Here is a 24,092-nt window from a genome sequence, read left to right as displayed (position 1 = left end):
TACGAGAGAGCATTTGAAGTGGAACATATCGTACATAAATCCACATAGATTTACTGAACAATGCCTCGACTTTCGGCACTCGCTCATCTTGAGCAATTTTTGGGATTGCGTAGGCTCCAAATTGTGGATATATTTTAGCCAAAGAAAAACGACGGATTATGTCAACGAGGGCACTTCACAAAGTGAGACAAAGTATATTTCAAATGGAAAACATTTCATTCTATCAATTTAGCGGCCATTTATCATAAGAGCTTTCAACAGTTTTCTTGTAACTTCTTTTCTACTGCGTGAGCTTTTATCAAGGCTTCTCAGAGAATATATTTGGGCAATTTTATTGAAGACCCGTGTAATGTAGTTTATTATGAAAATTAGATCTTCTGAAAAACGAAAGGAAATTCGATTTTAAAAGAAAATCCGTATAGGCTCTGTATATAGTGACCTATATATGGAATTTATGTATGTATGCAGGGTCTTCTTTTTTATAATCTATTTTGTTGTCGTGATTATTCTAAAATTGACCGAATTTCAGCAGATTTGTGAGTGAAAATCCAATAGGACGTGATTAGAATTAACTCAACACATACCAACCTCTTGCGGAATCTTTTCTACGACTTTTCCAACATTCCCACCCTCCAGCGTGCGCCTTCGGACACCCCGACAAGTGTTCTTGGGAAATCTGCTTGGGAAGAATTGGATGTTTGTATGAGAATCATGGGGAAAATGGAGCGAATGGTTTACAAAGAGAACAGCAAGATGAGACACAAAGTGGAACGTGAACTTAATGATGATATTATTGATCAGTTTTCTCTCTGTTTATAGACCACTCTCAGTTCAATTCTTCCGTAGTGGTGAGGGTGGTGTACTCCACCCCTGCCTCATACCCCTGATACGGACATCAACTTCTGTGAGACGTCCGCCTTGGCCTTGTGTGTGACCCATACAGCCGCCTCCCCATGACAAGATAGAATGTGATGGGAGAATTTTTGGGATTTGTTTTCATCCGCCTTCCTTTTGCTGCCCAAAATGTGATACGTTCCACTAAAATGGAGATGGTTTCATTTTGATGATGCTGTTCCACTTCAACTCAATGCCATAAAAATAAATCTAATATCATTGCACGTATATAGGCGAATTTTGGCATACAAGACATGGAGAGAGAATCTATGGAGCCATTGACTAAATTGGCGTGATTGAAGGATGAGAGTATTCAATAAATTATGCCATCCCTCCCGTGATAATGTATAAGAGAGAATCTTCCCACAGCCTTCGCACGCATTTCACCTAATTCCCCAAGAACAGAAGGACAATTTCTACACCCTCCTAAAATCCCGGTGTGCCACCCAAAATGGAGCAGGGGGACGACTTACTTTGTGTGGTGGATCTATTTATGTATACATACACTGTACAAGGAATCCTATACCGGAATTTACTCTCTCTGTGGCAAAAGCAACCTCCACTCAAGGGAGCAATGTGTCAGAGTGACCGTGTCCATCATTCAATTTAATAAATTCGTCTGAGGTTTATCACATCTTGCTCTTACCGCAGTGAAGCAACTACACCACCCCCACGTCTTCCTACTGACCCCAAAATACCCCGGTCAATCACTCCTGCATCCTCCCTCCGCACCCACCCACCTATGCTCCAGTTGAATGTCCACTGCGTGAGTCACACAACATTGATGGATCACCTTAATCTATTCCTGAACTAAACTACATGCCATCCGACCATCCTTGAGTAGCTTCTCATATTTTTGGGGGATTCCCGAGGAAAAACCAACCACTTCATCCAATATATTTTCTCTCACACACCCTCATTTCTCATTCAGGAAACGGAAGCTTATTGAATGCCCTATATATGTATGCTACTACTACACTGTCCAATGGGGGAGAAAACGTGAGTGCCGATGAAAAAATATCCCACCTATAAATAAAGTTTGGGCTCAAAACCAAAAATAGCGAAAATCCCACGCCATCAGATTTCTTCGCACCTCACTCTATCCCCTTTATCCTTAAGGCCTCGGTAGCACAGACAAGTGATAAGAAAAGTTTCTCTGGGTCAATTCGTTTCAATTTTTTCGGTCTCACCTTACGCACCTCGAAGGTGGGAAAGTTTCTTGCCTCGTGGAACTTTTAGTACTAAATGCTCCCTGTGAAACAATAAAAATTTCTTATAAGGTTTCATTCCTTTCTTCTTACTTTACTTACAAGTTTGTTGAATTTCTTAAAGAGGCTCACTTTACATGATTAAAATAAATTCTAACCAATGGGAAGAGGACGTTTTTTTCTTCAACATAAATTAAAAGCTTTTAATGAAAAGGACTTTAAGCAAGGGGTGTTTATCTGTCGAATATTTTGATTTTGTTTGGCGAATTATCCGAAGATTTAAGGATTTTATTTTATATTGAAACTGAAAATCTTGAAAACTTCTTTTCGGGTTGAATTTAGCACTTTAAGATTTTAATTTAGTGTAATATATTTCAGGTCTTAATTTATTATTTTCTATGATTGAATTTAGTACTGCTTAGGCTTCGACGAAAAACTTTTTAAAGCTTTTTGTCTTAAATCTGAATCTTTTTAGTATACTAGTAGAACCAATACAAAATTTTCAGCTTGAATGTATTGCTTTCTTTCTAGACTTAAATTAGGAACCTTTCAAGTACCTTTTCTCCTAAATGTCAGCTTCTTTAGGACTAAAATGTGAATAACTTTTTTTTGGCTTTAATTCAGTATTTTTTAAGCCTGAATTTAGTTCCTACTTTAAAAGCTTTTGCTCCTTAATCTGTATCCTTTTTAACTTAAAAAAAAAACTTATGTTTATCTGCCGACTTTTTTGATTCTTTTTTGCGAATCTATCGAATATTTCCTAAGATCCGAATATTTTCTCTCAGATAAACACCCCTTGACTTTAAGGGTGTCAAATGATTTTTTATAAATTGCTCTAAAAATGTTTTTCGATCGAATCCACACCAATATAGCATTTTGATTTTTTTTTTGTTAAATAAAAAGTCACGCATTGGCAATTTCCCTCGTGTAATCAATAAATTCCCAATAAACGATATCACCTTTCTCTGTGAGGTACAAAAAAAAAGCTCCCCACTGGAGAGAAGCAATAAAAAATGGGTAAAAGTTTATCCAATACGGGAAATGAATGGGACAGAGAAAACTGGAAAAAATTTGTCTCCACCTGATGTAAAATGACTCCTATTAGGCTACCCATTCGTTCAATAGGAGATCCTTTCACCGAATGTTTATGAATGCGAACAAAAGTGCCCAATAAATCTTTGTATACTTTCCACCACCCTCCCCCACCCGCAATATTGGTCAACAATGGTGGCGGAAATGTGCGGGAAAATATGGAGAAGTCATAAAATGTATAACACTCTCTGTAGCGGGAAAGGATGCCAATCATTTTATCAATGGATGACTGATATGACAAGAGAGATATAGTTCAAATTTTATTTTATTTACGTGTATATGTATCATGGAAAAATAGGGGAAAACGTATTGCGGAAATTCCCGACCTTTTGTGGACTTTAAAAATTTTCCAGGATCTGGATAATTATTCTGGGTCATACACAATATATGTATGTATGCATACTTGTGTACACATAACATGAGGAAAGAGCAAACGAGAGAGAGAGAAAGGGATTAACAATGTTCTATCCTACGGGAATAAATTGTACCTATGTATGTATATTATGTACATGTACAATTAGTATTTCAGTCAGGAATGTAATCCAAAGATGATGTTTCTGCATCCGCAAGCAATGACAAGGCACAAAACATTTAATTTTCCAGGTAATTAGCTACGATTCAACACGAGGCGGTGTCTCTGTAATCACTGAAAAGGGTGAAGTAACAACTTCCTACCTACTCATCCAGGATGCTGAGCTCACCGACTCCGGCAAATACTCGTGCAGCCCATCAAATGCGGATGTGGCGAGTGTTCGAGTGCACGTCCTCAATGGTATGGCTTATATTCACTTTAGAGAATGCTTGTACAATCCCTCATCTAACCCCCCATGCCTGCCGCCTCCTTTTCCCCATCTCTTGGCCACAATTTATCATTCCTCCACCACCCATATCCTCACTCACCCAGGATGTGTGTGTATGTTGCAACCCTTACCCTGAAATGTCACCTAATTACATGGGACTTTACCACCCCTTGAGCACCTTACACGCAACACTCAATAACTTTCAATCAGGATATGTGAGGGAGGTAGTTGTGGGCAAGTGTGATGAACGTGATCTTGTGAAAATACATTAAATACACCTCTGCATATCATCAACGTACTATGCAAACTATCAGTTTGGTGGTTTATATGAGATTAAATTCCTTCCGAATATATTAAACAAGAAAGCTACATATAATCCTGAGATTTAGAACAAATAAATTTAATTATTTTTTAATGATCAATTATTTAAATATTTCGACATTTCAAAGATTTTTCTCCTTCATTAGGCCTACAAACTGTATTAAAAATTTGCTTTAGTTATTTAGATGAATTGTAATTTTTTTTGTATTTTTTTTATATTTCAATTTAATTTTTATAATTCTTAAAAAAAAACTTTAAAAAATATTATAATATATCCAAACTAATAACTAAAGCAAGACTAAAGCACTTTGTAAAGCCTGAGGAAAACGGAATAAAAATTTAGAATCTCAAACTCAATATTTCAAGAATTTTGGCTTAGAATTAGATTTTTAGACAATCTTGAAGTCAGACTTCGCAAAAATTAAAAAGAAAATCCTTGGATAAATCTGGGTTAATTCTTTAAAAATTTTTTTTAGATCCATGTGCTTCTCGTTTTGCCGCCTTAGCTTCAAAAGAAATCCGAATTTACACTAAATTGTTTGATAATTATTTCAGCTTTTTTACTTCCAAAGCTCTCGTAAAAAGCAAAGAACTTTCGCATATTTGTCGAATTCCTGACCTCGATTTTTGGGGATTTTCTTCACTCACACAGGATTTATGTTAGAAGCTTCATAGTTGGAAGCTCTCTTGTATGACGTCATTATGAGGGAGTTTATTCATTTTTAATCTCTCATAATTTCATCGAAAAAATAATAAGTGAAGTAAATTATTTATTTAAAAAAATTTTAAAGTCAAATTAATCAGGCAAAACTTTAAAAGATTCTGGCAAGTATTGAGACACTTGCAGTGTATTTTTCGCCCTCCACAGAAATTTCATTCATCTAAAATTAGCTCAAAATTTGTCTAAATTTCAATCAAACTGAAATGCAAATTGACCATTACCTCCCAATGCTTTTAGCATTATTTATGCTCTGTGGTTTCCATTACTTTAGCCAGCTATATATAAAATGTCAGACAGTAGTGGTTAAAGTTGGAAGCTGACATAATGGCAAAAGTTGATGATTCCATGCGGATGAAAATTTATCCAAAATTGACTTCCTCACTTTTGTCTAAGCGATATGAGGAAAATGGTTTATGTGGATTTATTGAACATGAATGCATTATTCAAACAATTGCATATCTACAATTTCCGCAACATATGCATCTTATACGCATCTATTGACCACATTGAATGGTAAATGTTACATACAAATTCCATTTACATTGCATATCCCCCTTTTCAACTCAAAGATTATTATACATACTCAAGCTCTCGCCTGGTTTTGGGTTTCAATTGTAAATTTTACCCATTCAATCCATCCTTCAACTGCCTGCCTAACCCCACACCCTTCTCCCAAAATCATATAACATAGTTGTGCTTCCATATTTCGATGATGAATTAGTTGGTATACCACAATCGTGGCATACCAAGTATTGTAATCGTCGGAAAAACCGACCACCTCAGATCGGGCTCAAACTTGGTATGAGCGCGTTTTAGACAACCCACATTCCAAAAATGGTGGTGGAAAAATTTTGATCCGGCCGGCCTGCCGGCCGGCCGGCCGTCCTGCCGGCCGGTCGCCCAAACTTTGCCTTATATCTCGAGAACGGCAAGAGATAGAGACTTCCGGTTTGAAGTTTTCTATAGAAATGTGGGTGTAAAATTTCATTTTTTCGCATTTTAAAAATCCAAGATGGCCGCCGTCCGCCATTTTGAAATACCGTCAACCACTTCCCTTAAAGCTAGAGATCTGAAATTTTAGTATGTTGTAGAGCTCAGTGAGATGTTTTCATTAACAAATCATACTTGAAAATCGGTCAAGCGGTTTAGCAAATATGGCGGCCTAAAACAAAAAGTGTTTTTTCAATATAACTCGAGAACGGCTCGACCGATTTTGACCATCTTGGTATCAAATGAAAGGTATTGAGAAGCCCTACAACTGTTTAGAACATTTCAAGTTTCAAAAGCATCCGCAAGAGGCGCTAAAAACAAAAACAAAAATTGCCTAATTTTAAGGAGCAATATCTCCGAATCCCCATTAGGCAAATCTTTTAAATTTTGATATGTTGTAGCCTGACTCAATATCTTTCATCAGTCCGAAAATGAAGAAAATCTATGTCGCCGTTTAGAAGATATGGCCATTTGAAAAATTCTTGAATTTGAAAAGTTCTAAGAGCCATATCTCTTGAACGGATTGTCCGATTTTGCTCAATTTGGTATCAAATTAAAGGTTTTGCAAAACTCTACAACTTTCTGGAACATCACAAACATCTAGAACCATTCCTTCAGGACGAAAAGTGCAAAAAACTGTTTTGGTAGAACAAAAATCCGCCATTTTGTGTTCTGGAGGTGACCTTGAAATGTATCGAAATATATGTCAGATTATAGCTTATTTCAATACCTTTCCAAAACTAGTCAAGAAATTTCTGTATGTGCAATAGAACTTGAGATATGTGCATTTTTATATTTCAATTTTCTGAGTTTTACAAAAAAAATCAACTTTGCCTACTAATAGTGCTCATGAATTAAATTACAACGCATAGACTGACCCCTCCGCGTTGTGGTATACCAACTCTTATAACTGGACGCGTTATGATTGACTTTCAATTTGATACCTTTTGCAGGGGAACGTCCCGAAGCAATGCAGACTGGTTCAGCTGGGCTATCGAGCAGCTGTGTATGTATCTCAATACTAATTATTATATCAAACATTTACAATTATCTAAGGGTATGTCTTGGTCTCCAATCACTCCATTCTGGTAGTCATTTACGGTGATAAAATTATATATATGTACACGGTATAAATTAAACTATACTACAATATTCTCTTTCTCATTCCCCATACCCCCCGCAAAACCCAAAAGCTCTCTTGGGTATGCATATGTATGTATATGCGCCCACCCCATTCGTCTCCGTCAAACTTTGTCGGTGTATCTCTCACCAACGAGATCCCATCAAAGTTCTCCGAAAGGAGGAGAGGTCGATGGTGGAGGGAGCGAGTGTTGTACGGGGGAAGGGGAATGGCAAAGAAAATTTAATTATTAACTCCATAGTTTTACCACATAAGTACGGTTTTGTGTAAATATAAAGTTGAAAGAAGAGAGGATATTTTCAATTGTAAAAGCGTATGAAAAGAGAACTCGTAATTAAATTTAAAATTCAAATAAAAATAAAATTGGAAAATGGAATATTTCGCGAAATATCCCCCACTAAGAACAAAAAGAAATATATATATTGCAAAAAAAATCTCTCAGTTTCCATCAAATGAAAACTGAAAAAGATTTTTGGAATAAAAATGAATTTATTGATGAGTAATAAAAAAATCTTTAATAGGATATTTGAAAAGGAATCTCTATTGTAGGTGAATTTGAGGATTAAAGCAGAAAAAGTTTCTATAGAGAAATGAACAATATTATCAATTAGAAAAAAAATCTATGTACAACACAACCTTTTACTATGTATAATGATTTTATATATAATGCGCAGGAATGGCGAAATGACGTTAAAAAAAATGGAAAAGTTAATCAAATAAATTATTTGATCAGCAACTTGTTTTTTTTTTTTCATTTAAAGTATTTCCATTTTCTCTTTTATCTTGATTTTTTCTTTTCAAATGAATAAAAAGATTTAAAACAAGAGATTTTTCTTTCAAGTATTTCATTCTTGTTGGATTTCTTTTCACATTCAAAGTTCTATTTGATTGAAACTTATTCAACTATAGTCCGAGTCTGCCCATTAATATTTTTTTTCTTTCATTAAAAGAAGATTTTCAAAGAAAACCATTAAAATAAAATAGAGCAAAAACATCTTGAGATGCTCTAAAATTTAGAATGCCGTTCGAGACCGTGCTCTGTTACAAGAAAGGTCCAACAGGGCGTGGCTGTGTGGGCTGTGTAAAGTGTTTTAAAAGATTTGTTATTAATTTTGGGAAATAGAGCGGGAAAATGTCTTATTGTTTGCAATTAAATTATATATAAAACTCCGGAAAACAGTAGAAAACTTCTGTAGAGAAAATATAATTTTTGCAACAAACGACATTCTTTGGCTGTATCTCACCAAAATAAATCATCCCCCAAAGCAGTTTCCCCCAGAGAGACATAAAGATGTTATGAACATTAAAAGAAAAGAAATATATTAGGTATTTATATTTAACTACAGGTATCACAGGAAAAAAAATGTTAAATAGACAAAAGAAAACGAAGAAAAAAAAATACAAAATGCATTTTAAAAGATGAAAAAACTATTTAAACTGTGTGGAATTTGTCATGAATCATAAAAAAATGACACTAAAAGCCCTGAATAAGTGTAATTTAATCGTTGTACATAAATTAAATTGAAAAAAAAAATAAAGAGAAACCATTTTTATTAATTGTATATATAATAATGTAGATGGGAAGAGGTATAAGGGGGAGAAGAATGTTCTCATTTGGATATATGAGAACATGCAGAGAAGCAAGAGTTTATGTGAAACATAAAAAAATGAAAGCATAAATAATGATAATAATATTACAGAGAGAGAGAAAAAAATGTATAATTCTAAATGTAAAAGATTTTTTTCCAACACACAGAAAAAAAAGAACAAGAGAGAAGAAAAACAACCAAATAAAAATGATTTCGTTTCAAATGAGACGCATTTTAATTAAATTTTCATACTAGCACCTTTCCCATGGCTTTACTCACAAAACCATTTATACTATACCCTCGTATTATACTCACATAGTCCTCTCCTCTGGCGCACCTTTAGCTCCTTGTTCCATTCATTTACATTAGCCAAAATCCCGTAGATAGGCGAAAACAGTGCGGTGGAAATTTGAGGAGTGCGAAAGAGAATGGAAAAAGCTCTCGAAGGATTTTCTCAACACACACAGAGGGATTTCTCATGGCTTGTATTTTGGCTCAATTTTTGTCTGTATTATTGTATTATTTCGATCCTATGCCCACTACCCCCCTCTCATACCAGTTGACGGTGCCGTCGACCTTTTCAGGTGAGAGAATCGTCGACTTTTGTGTACGAATGTGGTATGAGGTTGGATTAAATAGAGAAATGAAGGGAAAATCTTCCACAGGAATAAATTTCCATTCATCTTATGGAGGACTTTTCATCACTTGGAACACTCCACCAGCCTCTTCCCACCTCCCGCACCTTAAGGGCGTGAGAAGTTATGAAGATTTCCCTTTTTAGGTGTGGAAAAATAAAAGACAAGGTGAGAAAAAGAAGGTGAAAATTAATTACAGTATAAATTATTTTCTTCTATGCATAATTTCATGCTGGACTACAGCCCTTAAAGATGTTTTTTTTTTGCAAAGAAATCCTCTTTGGCCCTATTTCTCTGCATAATTCCATTAGAGATCTCATACAGTAGCAAACAACCCGTACAAGCCTGTTTTCTTGGAACCCCTCAAAAGGAGGAAAAGCGCGAAAAGCAGCTAAGAAAGTCAAAACATAATTTGTAGGACATGAAGTAGAAGGAAAAAATAAGGATTGAATGGAATATTTTAAATACTTCTCCACAAAAGCTCCATGGAAAAGTGCTTAGAAAGTCTCTCGTAGATTTGGCGTGATTCCAGGAAAGAATTCTTCTCAAGCACATTACCATCAAACTTAACAATAGAAGAAGTCTCCTCTAAAATGAGGAACAGAGTGAAATTCTACCCAACTAATAAATTTACATTGTGGATGATGCACATGAAAATTAGTTTGTTGGAATTTTATTGTAATGACACACACACACACACTGTAGGATAACCTCGGAATATTTTATGGGACGACATAAGGATGAGGAAAAGAGAGTACTTGCACAACATACCCCCAAAGAGCGATATTCTGCGCAAAAAAAATACGGAGAGGATCTCCAATGGGAGGATGGTGTGTAATGAGGAAGAGTGAACATGGTGTAATTTACTTAAAAGCTTTTCTTCCACACTCAATTTTCTATGTGTTGTGGTCATACACTAAAGTGGAAATTCCACCACCCATTTTTCCTCTCCCCCACCCACTCCCTTTCCCATCTATTCCGCAGAACTTTGGCTCTGGTTGAAGAGCTCCATTCTGATTGCCCCATCTTCTCGTGTAAACCCCACATACACACGCTCTTGAGATGCCAAAGTCAATTCAATCTTCAATAAGTATAAAATGTGCAAAGTGCACAAATTGTCACAATAGTTTACACAAGTAATCCCAAAAAGTGAATAAGACTTGATTATTGGGTTTAAATTGTTTGCGTGAATTTCTCGCTTAGATAAGCAAAATGCACCTTCCAAAATTGGCTGCAATGATGTTGTTACATTATATATCTCTAACTGTTTTGTTTCTAATCAAGGAAAAAGCTCAGAAAGCTCAAAAGTTTCATTCAGACCAATTTTAGCTGTTAGAAATTTGATACAAAACAAAATGGAAGAAGCTAGAAATAATTTTGAGAAAGTTTCTGGTATTCATTGCCAGAAATATCCTTTCAAAGTGTTTTGGAAGCTCATTGAAAAATGTAAGATAGGATATAAGAATGTAGAAAGAAAGAGAAGGTAAGAATAAAATATAATTAACTAATTTATAAGTTAAGTTCCGCACCTGTAGGCAAAAGTAAGTCTACAATTTTACTTAACACTTTAACGTTTTTTGGGTCATACCCTGCCCCAAAATGAAAATGATTTTTTAGACATACTTCTAATTAATATTTTTTGATGCTTTCTTCGCCAGTATAAAGCTAAAGGATTAATTTTCCAAGACATATTTTTTTATTCGTTCAATTAATTCCTTTATAGTACATTTTTTGCATCAAACTTGAGAAAAATTGCACGATTTTCCGCACTTTGATAATCAGCATTTTTTTCTATTTTATAATTTTCCGATTAGTTTAAAACGACTTGAATCTAATAAATGGAATAAATAAGAAGAAAAATTTGCTTTTTTAACCCAAATGTGTATAATACGGCTCAATGAGTTGGAAAATTGCAAAATTTCCAAAATTGGCCCAGCAGTTTAGGCGCGGACCTTAAAGGGTTAATGACGTTGTATCACAGAGATATAGATCTATACTTAAAGGTTGTATTAAAATGTAATATAAAAAATTTTTTTCTTGCGATTTAGCTCATTGATTTACTCTTACTTCTTTATGTGAATTTCCTTTTTGAATTCCCAAATTAAATTACAAAGATACTTAATTTCATCATTCAACCTTTAACACAAAGTTTTAGCTACAAAAAAAAAACAATGAATTAAAAACAAAATAAACTAATGATTATTGCGTCCAAATTAAACAAAGCCCATGTAGTAATAGCTTTTTATGAGAATCTCAGGCAATACTAAATACAAATTAAGTATCACTGCACCCACTGCACGATTGCAACCATTGCAGTCTTTGAGCAAAATGCCTATAATATTACACAAGGTTATTACGAAGAAGACATAAGCGCATGCATGCGGGGCGTCTCTTGAATACCATTGAGAGGAAGGATTTAAGTGAATTGTCGGACAAACAATTGAAATTATTCCATATACAAGGGTATGTGACACCATGCGTTGTCGTCATCTCGGCAATTGTATGAATAGCACTTCAACTGCATGTTCCTCCGGAGAGGGGCTATAATTTACATTTTGCAAATATTCCCATTTGCACATGAGGCCTCAATTCTCACTTTAGCATGATGACCAAGAGAGGAGGATGCTGTGCAGGGGCTAAGGATATTGTTGGAAAGATGAAATGGGCGAACTTTCACCCCCTCCCCCTCACAATTGAATTAAACGGCTTTTGTGTGTGTACCTAATAAGTTCATGATACCCCATTCATGCAAGCCTGCAGATGTCCCATTTAAAAATATCCCCATCAAAATCGCGTTTCCGTCATTATAATAATAACCATTTATATCCTTGCACAGCACCAGCTCATGCATTAAACTCCGCATTTTTGGTTTGGGACAAAAATAATAAACAACGGCCTGTTTGTTAGCACAGAATGTACAGTACATACATGGAGAGAGAGAAAAAAAAGGTGAATCACATTTTTCTGCTCTATATAATCCATGGCATTATATCAAAGCAAAAATATAATTAAATTATATGCTCATCATTGATTTCATGTCAGCAACATTGTGAGAGGGAAGGGGAGGTTGCTTATAATGCAGAAATAACAAACAAAATTTCTATTTATCAAATAAACACGCTTTCCTCTGCAATCATTAACAATAATCATGCTCATACATGCGTGTACTACTCACAACACAATCCTAGGCCTTATAATAAATCTAAATAATACACCCACATGTTTCCTGTTTTGGTTAAATGCAGCATTAAAGTATTATCACTATCAAAATTCATCATAACATACAATGTACAATACATAAGAACCATAAGAACGTTATTAGTTGGTATACCACAATCGTGGCATACCAAGTATTGTAATCATCGGAAAAACCGCCCACCTCAGATCGGGCTCAAACTTAGTATAAGCACGTTTTAGACATCCCACATTACGAAAATGGTGGTGGAAAATTTTTGATCCGGCCGGCCTGCCGGCCGGCCTTCCGTTGGTCCAAACTTTGCCTTATAATTCGAGAACGGTAACAGATAGAGACTTCCGGTTTGAAGTTTTTTATAGAAATGTGGGTGTAAAATTTCATTTTTTCGTATTTTCAAAATCCAAGATGGCCGCCGTCCGCCATTTTGAAATACCGTCAACCACTTCCCTTATAGCTAGAGGTCTGAAATTTTAGTATGTTATAGAGCTCAGTGAGACGTTTTCATCGATAACTCATACTTGATAATCGGTCAAGCAGTTTAGCAAATATGGCGGCCTAAAGCAAAAAGTGTTTTTTCGATATAACTCGAGAACGGCTTGACCGATTTTGACCATCTTGGTATCAAATGAAAGGTATTGAGAAGCCCTACAACTGTCTAGAACATTTCAAGTTTCAAAAACATCCACAAGAGACGCTAAAAACAAAAACAAAAATTGCCTAACTTTAAGGGGCAATATCTCAGAATCCCGATCATAGATTTCCTTGAATTTTTGATATGTTGTAGTCTGACTCAATATCTTTCATCAGTCCGAAAATAAAGAAATTCTATGTCGCCGTTTAGAAGATATAGCCATTTGAAAAATTCTTGAATTTGAAAAGTTCTAAGAGCCATATCTCTTGAACCGCTTGTCCGATTTAACTCAACTTAGTATCAAATTAAAGGTTTTGCAATTATCTACATCTTTCTAGAACATCAGAAACCTCTAGAATCATTCTTTCAGGACGAAAAGTGCAAAAAACTGTTTTGGTAGAACATAAATCCGCCATTTTGTGTTCTGAAGGTGACCTTGAAATGTATCGAAATATATGTTAGATTATAGCTTATTTCAATACCTTTCAAGAACTAGTCAAGAAATTCCTGTAGGTCTAATAGAACTTAAGATATGACCATTTTTATCCATCAAATTGCCGAATTTTACAAAGAAAAATCAACTTTGCCTACTAATATTACTCACAAATTAAATTACAACGCATAGACTGACCCATCCGCGTTGTGGTATACCAACTCTAATAACTGGACGCGTTATGATTGACTTTATAATTGAAGAGCTATGATATATGTTGAAATATACATAATTCTGTGGAATTTCTTTGTCAATATATGGGGAATTTTGCTTTGGAAACCAGAAAAATAATTGAGATAATTTTAATTTATCTTTCGTAGTTCTAAAAAAAATTAATTTGAAGTAATTTAAATAAAACAGGGAAAAAATCTCTGAAACAAAGGGTTCAATTTAACCAATATTTAATTCAATTTAACATAATTTGACATAATTTTTCATATTTATTTTACTCGCAAAATTTCCATTACAAAATATACTTTATCACCCAGCATATTGTGAAATAGTTTAGTAACTATGTACGTACACAAAGTAATGGCACAAATGTATGCATGCGAGATAAATAAAATGCTACATATGCCAGTATTGGATGAAATTGAATTAAAATGCAATTTTATCCAATGATGTATTATTTGTATTATCCCATGGTAGACAAAAATCCAAAATCCCCGCACCACTCCTGTGCCGCTATGTATGTATGTATATTCAAAATGAGATTGTAAATAAATTGCACAAAAGCTTCCACACTCAAAAAGCCATCCCTAAACCCCAACTCCTTTTACCCATAATAATACTGGTACGGGATAAATACTGTTTGGATATACGAAATGCTTTCGGGAAGAGGGATGGGAAAGCTACATTATAATGTGTTCCACCATAGCAAGCACAATGTAACACACTAAAGCTCCTGAAAATGCGATTATAGCAATTTATGGAATTTTAATGTCACACCGGGACTATGTGTGTGTGTGTTGGAGAACAAGAGAAATGTGAGTGGATGGAAAAATTAGTGTTGTGCCGAAGTGAAAAATTGTGTTTCGGGCGAGTTGAAGAGTCATCCAACTATGCAAAAATCATTTTATCATAAATACCCTATATATTCTGGATGTAATGCAATCTCTCTCACCAAAACAAATTTATGTCAACATCATCCAATGTCAAAAATCCACAAAATACCACGGAGAAAATATATTTTCCATTTAAAACTATATGGAAAAGCTCCCTCTTTTGTCTCTAAAAAATTTTATATATTATGAAGTTGAGTTTGTCAAGGGGGTGTAGCATGATAAAAACTTTTACTTGCCAACGTACATAGTAACCCATATTGAATTTCATTCTTTCTATTCTCAAATGTGCTTTCAGAGTGAAAATAGTTTCAAAACTTCCTTCTAATTCTCTGCCCAAAGCCCTATCCCTCTGCATTCTCTCTGCTGTTCAGTATGGGAGGTAGAGCCAGAGGCAAGCCAGATTTTGTTCGCCATTCTTGGAATTGTCGTGAAATTAAAACAAAAAATGTTCAATTTATTAAGTTGATTTAAATTGCAATGGAGACGCCTGGTTGTACCCGGCGTCTCCATTTCATTCAAAGCACTATCAGAGAAGATATTTTTTCCCTACGTATTAGTATAATTATTTCAATAGAATTAAAGCAAAATTAAATTAAAAACTTCTCAATTTACTACCAATCTTTATGAGAATGTTTATCGAGAGAGTAAAGCTAACGTGAATGAGGAGCAATGCAGACATTCATATATTTCAATAATAATTTTTATTCTTTAGTTAACTCACAATCTATAAGTGGAAAAACAAACCTCTCAATTTTCCTTAAATGTTCTTGCAGACATTACCCACCCACTTCTTTACTCTAAATTCAAAGTGGTATCCTCAGAGCAATTTTCCATTTGACATTAATAGACCCATTTATAAGTATTACAAAAGAAATCTTTTAGCTGCAATATAATGTCTCCTATATATAGAGGATCCCAACAAAGATCTCACAAAACGTCTTTCAATAGCATTTTCACGCAAAGACTTTTCATACTCTCTTGTGGTATTATATTGGAACTCCCCCTCAGGCAGCTAAAGAAAATTCTTGCGAGGAAAAATATCAATTCACTTTATTAAATTGAAGAAAATGGAACACTAATAAGCTCCTTCGAAAGCAATTTTCTCCTGTGGGAAATTAATGGCTGTGAATTATTTTTGTAAAAATAATCAATTAACAACCAAAAGAAGGAAGTGTTGTACGGTTCCCTCCTGCCTCACCTCGAAGCACTTCCATGTACGGTACATAATCAATGGGGGGTTGAGACTTTCATGCGTGGAAATAGAGGAGTTGTGGTGCTACGAATCCGGAAAATCAACCTCATGGTATATTTTCTCTCCCTTGGGTTCATGCTGGGACACTGGATGATTTATTCACTCAAGTCACCCACACAAATTAGAGTCTCTTGTATGTTTTTCATCCCATCCCACCCCCCCTATACTGCAGTGACATGGTACATTGAACCAACACCCAACCGATATATGACCAAGAGTTTATGAGACACAATCAGAAAAGCTTAATACGATAGAGCTTTCCCCACTCTCTCGGTACGCTCTTCTCCTTCCACTCTATTTCACCTCAATGTCTACATATATACACAATTTTCTCTTCATCACTCCACCCCCCAACTGCTTTATGCTTATCCCTCAACATCGAACTTTCCATTACAGGTGAATGGTACATAGGTTGCCGAGTGAAATTTTGGGGGTTGGTCTGTGGATGTTTGGAGCTGAAGCGGAAGGAAAATCACTTGAACGCACAAGTTTGTCGTTTATTAAATTGCTCCTTCTTGGGATGCTCGAGAAAACCGAACCCAAATAGGGGTGGAAGGGGGATATCACATGCACACGGGGATGAGGCACAGGGAATCGACTACAGTAAAGCTTGTTTGTGTATATTTCGGGTAGACTGAGCGCGTACTTTGAGCAACAATCAATCGCTCCCCCATCCACCTGAAACATCAGCCCAAAGAACAACACACCAACCATCACACCACAACATAAAACACCCACAAGACGTTACGACGCCGGGGATGGTCACTGAAGGAAACCCAATCCCGGGAGTTTGGGGGTGGAGAGCAAAAAGATTTCGCTTGGTTAATTCTTCGGAAGGTAGCGAGTGGTAGAACAATAACAAACTAACATAAACAACATAAACATTTTGGAATACACTTCTTGAAATAATTAAAGAATCACAGGTAGGTAGGTAGATAGTGTTACTACCTATGTAATTTAATTGAATAAAAATATTTAATTAATTTATTAATCACTTTTGCACAGAAAGCTCGTAATTTTAAAACGTTATGAGATGTTAATTTAAAAAAAAGCCCACAATTGGGAGAGCTTTTAATGAATTTCCATTAAAAAACAATAAATAAAATAAAAACGGAATCAAACCATAAACAGAAACAAAGCAATAAATATTTTTCAATTATTTATTGTAATAAAAGTTATTCAGTAAAAATTTAATTAAAATTGTTGGTAATTTTTTCAGGGACTGTATTACGTGAAAATTCTGATGCGGACAAAGTTTCTCACTCAGTATTGTATATATTTTATGCTTCACGAAAATAACAATACGCCCATTTATTGAAGTAAGGCTGAACTACCCATCCCCATGTATTTCCAGCAACACACGTTATTGCTTAGGATTGAGCTGGAAACAGGGCTACAAATGACTTGGAAAACAAGGGGTTCCTTTAAGTGAAAATTCCATGTTCCATTGTGCACTATGTATGTGTAGAAGCATACAACATGGAAGGAGATATTGAAGGCTTTCACCACACAAGATCCTTAGTACATTTGTAATCTAAATCCCTCCCATTGAACGGAAACCAAATGCTGACCATTAAATTCTCTTAGACTCCAATGTCCCCATGCCTATTGCAATATTATATATAAACAATATTCTACCTACATAAAGAAGAAAATATTATTTGTTTTAAAAAAAATAATAATTTCTTGTACAAGAAAACTTGAGAGTTGAGAAAATTCTTTCCAATGGTATGAATTGCAGGGAATTTATAAAAATGTTTCACTTCATTTTAATTTTAGAATATCTCTTCATAGAACTACTACAAAATGTAACCCTCAGGTGGTGCATACAGAAAAGGAATACCCGAGAGAGAGAACTAAAAGTTTCTTTTAGAAGGAAAACCTCACAACTAATTTTATATTCTCTACAACAACTTTATTTTTTTCCAGTTATTTCTTTTTCGTCTTAATCCACCCCCCGTGAAAGAAAACTTAACACACTGACGACGGGTAAAATACTTCCCAAAGGTTTTTTACGCGACATGTAACAATTAGTCACTGGCGTCCAGAAATGTTACCCGGTGGGACCATAGTGTGCTTATGTTCTTCGCACGTTATCAGAAAATATTTATTTGAGAGAATACTCACTTAAGTGAAACACAAATATTCTTTTAATATAAAATAATAGAAAACAAAACAATAAAAAAAATAATATTCAAATTAAAATACAATTTATATTTCAAAAATCTTTCTTTAAGATTTCACTAACTGTTGTATGTTGAACATCAAATTCTAGCTCACAGAACAGTCAGAGGAATAGTTTAAAAATGGTATGATATTGGTGAAGAGAATCTTTTGGACATATTTGGCATTTTTTTCTCATTCCAACATAACCACACTTTTATATTTACGTGAGAAAAAAAGTGAGATTTATGGGATAATTTCAATAAAAATCTCTCAGACGGGTTTCATTTTTGCTATTAAACATTTTCTTGCAGTTTTTTTTATCACAAAAATTAAATTGAGGTTATATAAGAGGAACATTTTCTTCTCGCAAAATATATAACCTAACTCACCTGAAGTTTTACACGATGAAATTTTCCGCTACAAAACACTTAAAATTAAATTTCCATGTGAATTTTCAGCTAGAACATTATTTTATAGCTTAAAGGGAAACTTCTGGAAGCTTTTATTTGCTAATTTATTCCATAATTCTCACTTTTTTCGGGCACCAGAATAAAAATTAGGTTATGTTGAAACGAGAAAATATGCCAGATATGTCAAAAAAAAAATGCTTCGCCATCTGTTCTGAACCATTTGAGAATTTTCTAGCATTTACATCTATATAATAAAGAAAGGTCTGTTTGTTGGTAATCTTCGTGTCTGTACAGCTATACAAATCTACACCGTTTGACCGATCGTGATGAAATTTGGTACAGAGGCTCCTTATATCAGGCGCTTTCGAGTGGCCGTATCCATTTTTCCCCCAAAGCCCCCCTTCAGGTAGCCCCCATATAACTCTCATGTATTTTTTGCGAATTTTTGAATTTGGCGCCCGAAATGTTGTATGAAAATGATTTCTTCTCTTTGCAAGTTTTTTCTTTTGGGTTCGATGAGTGCTCTCCATCTATATAATAAAGAAAGGTCTGTTTGTTGGTAATCTTCGTGTCTGTACAGCTATACAAATCTACACCGTTTGACCGATCGTGATGAAATTTGGTACAGAGACTCCTTATATCAGGCGCTTTCGAGTGGCCGTATTCATTTTCCCCCCAAAGCCCCCCTTCGGGTAGCCCCCATATAAAAGTCATGTGTTTTTTGCGAATTTTTGAATTTGGCGCCCGAAATGTTGTATGAAAATGATTTCTTCTCTTTGCAAATTTTTCTTTTGGGTTTGATAAGTGGCCCAAATCTATACTTATAAACCATCATAATTTTTTTTCTCTAAAATTTGCGCGAAGCGCAACAAATCCCCGCGAAGCGGGGCGAGGTAAATTGGAGCGAAGCGACAATTTACCTCGTTATTTTATATTAAAATAAATGGTAATGATAACGTGAACGAGCAGGTTGATTTTTTTGTTCTAAAAATTCTGAAAACTTCATAATACATGTATTTAGCTAAAATCTTCTCTGACAGAGCAATTAAAAAAAACTAGAATATTCTAAATATCATTCTTTCTTGTTTTTTTTTACGTTTTAATGTTTTATTCGTTCTATTGTCAATATCAAAATTAATAGAATAGAATGTTCTAGATATTCCATTTTCTTGTCACTATCAATCTCAAATCATTTCAAATTGATTCCAAATCATTTCAGAAATTTAATAAATAAAAAATTTTTAATCATATATGAACACCTTACGAGTCAGCAATAAAAATTTGCTGAAAAAATGTTGGAGAAGTTTTCCTACCGGGTAAATGTCAAATGCAAAAAGAGTGGCAAATTGTTACAGCGTACAGAATTGAGAACTGTCAGTGGACGCCGATGTGCGTCAAGCCGTCCTGGATGTGTTAAGTGGGTGGAAAAAATCAAATTGAAAAAACATCCCCTTCTAGCATTTTGAAGCATTTATTTTTCTTTAGTTGAAATAATTAAAAAAAAAACTATAAAATGTTCTTAGAAAAAGATTCTCCATCTTGACAAGAAAAATATATTTACCTTAGACATTCAATTCCATCAGCAAGTTCTATTTTTTGTGAAAAACTTCTTTGTGACACGTAGACACGAGGATGGAGAGGGTTAGGATGGGAAGAATTGGACCTGAGAAATACAATTCTATTGTCCATTGTATAAGTTTAGTTTCTGGAATGCAACCCTCAAGTTGAATTGAGGTTGTAGGAGAAACAACTTTTTTTTTCTAGGGCTTCTCTCAAACTTTTTCCATTATCTGCAGAAAATTGGTTTTATTTTGTACAATCTAGGCGAATTTTTACTTATACCTTCTTTTTACATGCTTTGTGTAAGGCATTTAGCCCTTTTTTTTTCTCTATACTTTGTACTTAAAGTCCTTTTTTCAGCATAGAACTACGATTTTTTTTTCCACTAAAGTGCTCAAATAGTTCAAATAAACTTTAACGATATATGGATTTATATCATCGCATATAGAATTTTAGTACCTATTTCACAAGAGAAGGAAAAAAACGTTGAAACAATGTAAATACAACGAATAAAATGGCAAACTCAACAATGTAAAGCAAACGTGAAAGTTTTTTAAGTAATAAATTAAAAAGCTTTTAGGGGTTATACTTTGAAAGTTCATCTTATCCACACTTTTTACATGAAATCTATACTGAAGTTATGATGCAAAAAAAAAGTAGTTGGAGAGTTCATAAAAAAGAGCACCACAAGTGAAGTAAAAAAAAAACTGAACAATATCGTAGAATAAAAGTGATTCTAGTAAAAAGTTAATGACGTGGAATTGTATTAATGGCAATGGTGCAGTTTTACGAAAGTGCAATATTAAAGTTTACGTCTCTTGAAATTCCTCTTCATCATTCCCACATCCCCGTGTGCAAGCAGCATCCCTTTGGGCACCTCACATAGATATAATTTACCAGATATATGAAAAGAAAGTCATAAAATTAAACTTCAATTCTGTAATATAATGAAATATGACGAAGAAGGGCGGAAGAATTTATCATTCTGATTGTACAAAAAAGAGAGAAGAAGTTCTTAAAAGTCAAATTTCATTTCTCAATTTGAAATATCATACATAATGTATATGTGTGTAGGTATGTCGCAGAGAGAATATGGAAATTATGGCTTTTCAATTTTAATTACACTTCTTTCATGTCGTCTTCTTTCAAATATGAATACCATCAGCTATTCAAACATAAAGGTCGCCCTGCAAAATTACATCTTCCCTCTTTCATGCTTTGTTTCCACACAAATTACACATTTTACTCGTACATTTTCTCCACGTTTTTTACCCTTCTCTTTTGCTCGCTGGTATACGTATAATCCTTGTGCCAAGTGGAAGAGAAGAAATATTATATTAAAAATGCAACAGAGAAGCATGGGTTAAATTGAATGGGACAATAATTCTGAAGGACAGAGGTGAGGCTCTTGAAGAATGGCATATTCTTCTTACCACTTTCACGTACAACTCTCTTTTCCGAGATATATAATTAAATAAGATAAAAGCTTCACCTCAGTCTAACCCCATGCGCAAACTTTCCCATTGAAACTCAACGTACCCAGCCATAAGAGAGAATATACCATATAACTACTTTTAGGGGGAAGGGGTGGTTTGGGGTCTACTCATACAAGTGTGGTGCATTAAAATCATGAAGATCCATTTAATACACCACCAGAGGAATGTTTCCTTAATTATGAAGGCGCTATGTATGTATATAGTGTGGAGAATCATGCACACGGGGTTGAATGAATATAAAAAAGGAATGAAAAGGGGCATACACAAGTCAACTGCATGTGCGGTAAAGTTTTGCAAATAATCAAGACATGAATATACTGTTCCCTTTCCGGAATCATGACATTTTAATTGCAATTTATGCGTGCTTTGCTTAATCAGTTCATGGTGAGAAGACGGAAGTTGCAAATTGATCTTTAGTCTCGGATGAATGTACAGTACACACCACCAGCACGATAAGTTTATTAATAAAGTTATTGCAAATTTATTTATAAATTTAAATTAATTCCAGTAAATTACAGAAATATTCAAACAAGGGTTTTATTTAATTTAAAATTAACAGAAAATATATTGAAAGCTCACGGCGTTTTGATTGGATGGATGAATGCAAAAAGAGACATCCGGTGAACATGAGAACGTTTGTAAATGATTGGATGGAGATCTTTTCAATTCTTGACGATTGATTCTGTACCATATATTTACTCAGGATATGACAACAGAATGAAGCCAAAGAGTATAAATAGAGCAATGTCGTGTCATCCTGAAAAGGGAGGCTCACCTAACCGAGCAAATTGAGCTCTTTTGCCACAATCATGCTTCTCACACCACGAACAAAAAAGACCTACATGTTCCCAATGATTTTGAATCAGACACAGAGATGGAACAGCTCAAACGACGAATAGCTTCGACCATTTATTACAATCACGTTTATTTGTGCCTTTGTGCAGCCATGGTTAGACTTCCTGTGTCACCCCCATCTAACAATCGTTTGGTCAACTATTTTTATCATTCAAATCCCCTACACATACATATATATGTATGTACTTCCCATTTGACCCAGCTTGCAAGTTTAATACTAAAATTTCTGGCTCTCTTCCTCCATTCATTCACAACACTTCCGGTATATATTGATTTTAGTGTGATGCACTAGTTCTTTTTTTTTATTTAGAGCAATTGGAAACCATCAATTGTATATAGCAATTTGTATAGGAAATATCAGTATTTTGATTTATGAATTGTTTTAATAATAAAATTAATTCCTGCTTTTCTAAAAATTTAATTAGACCAATTTATCTTTTGTAAGCTCCTCTAAGGTCGTTCCTGGGTCAAATAAAGCTCATCTTGCTTCATTTTTTAAGATGCTGCAAAACGTACAAAATTTAGAAAAAAGAATCTTAGCTTAAAAGCAATTTATTTCAGAAAATATTTTAATATATTTTTCAAAGTTTTCCTTCCTCTAAATGGCCTAAGAGTCAGACAAAAGTAACATTGAACAAGAAGCCAAAGTTTTGATGATTTTCATGTCATACATAGCGAATGGGTGTGAATGATAAAGGATAAAATGATAAAAACGACAAATGAAAATGCCATCAATATTCAAATATTTGCCAGAAGGCAAAATGACACGAGGAAATTAAGCAAAAAAAAAAAAGAACAAGAATAAATCATTGGGAAAATTTGTATCCGAATGAAGAGAGAAAAAAAGAGAAATTAATATCCATCAAATAGGACACTTGGCCCGCGCCCACTTTCACATTTCCAATCTACTTCGACAGCAGAACAATTCTAAAGGTATATAATTTCCTTGTCTTTTCTACCTACCCTTCGTCATTACGTTGAGCTTTTCTGCCACACTCCGCCTACAACTTTCAAAAGAAAAAAAAGCGATCTCATTATACGTACAGAGGGGTTGCAATATAATTTTAGCTGTCTTGCTTTTAGAAGACTACCTTTTTACTTATATTACACTGTACTAAATTAATTTGATTTGGGACTTATTAAAAATAAATTTTTTTGGAAGTTTAAGAAACGATTCTGTGCAATAAAAAAAATTCTTTTAATATTTTTCCTTTAAAGAAAAAGCATCTAAATAAAATTATTATAATCAAAAGTAAAAGAAATCTTTATGGAATCCGGTAGTTTAGATATTTATCTAGATATCAATACAGAGAGCTTTCCACAAAAAAATGCCTTGTAAGTAATCAACAAAAGAACATTCACATATTTACCTACAGAAAAAACTATTCATTCTGCCTGGAATGAAAAAAAATAGTACAAGTGGAATGGGAAAGTTTATCAGCTCATTAGCTTCATTTCATTCGAAATGGACTTGATCGATTAACGATCATTTATTATATTTTTTTTATCTTGAAGTACAACTCCCAGCAGAGCACCCACTATAATAGCCAACCCTCCGGGGTTAATTCAATCAATATC

The 24,092-nt window shown here is 34.4% G+C and overlaps 2 protein-coding genes across 4 annotated transcripts in view; both read left to right on the top strand.

Moving 5' to 3' along the window:
* LOC129786597 (zwei Ig domain protein zig-8-like) overlaps nt 1-9,032 on the top strand; it is a 61,859-nt gene extending 52,827 nt beyond the window's left edge. For 2 of the 3 annotated variants that reach the window (XM_055821716.1, XM_055821717.1), the window contains exons 7-8: nt 3,798-3,966; nt 6,980-9,032. In XM_055821716.1, coding sequence (XP_055677691.1) covers nt 3,798-3,966; nt 6,980-7,131 — 321 coding nt within the window. In that variant the 3' untranslated portion in view covers nt 7,132-9,032. The remainder of the gene's footprint in view (nt 1-3,797; nt 3,967-6,979) is intronic. The other variant, XM_055821718.1, reaches the window with a different exon arrangement.
* LOC129786570 (nuclear pore complex protein Nup88) overlaps nt 1-24,092 on the top strand; it is an 850,897-nt gene that overhangs the window by 442,575 nt on the left and 384,230 nt on the right. The gene's annotated exons all lie outside the window — the stretch shown is intronic.

The sequence above is a fragment of the Lutzomyia longipalpis genome, chromosome 1 (assembly GCF_024334085.1).
Source record: "Lutzomyia longipalpis isolate SR_M1_2022 chromosome 1, ASM2433408v1".
Taxonomy (NCBI): domain Eukaryota; kingdom Metazoa; phylum Arthropoda; class Insecta; order Diptera; family Psychodidae; genus Lutzomyia; species Lutzomyia longipalpis.
Note: the sequence above shows the minus strand (reverse complement) of the source record. Positions and strands in the feature narration are given on the sequence as shown.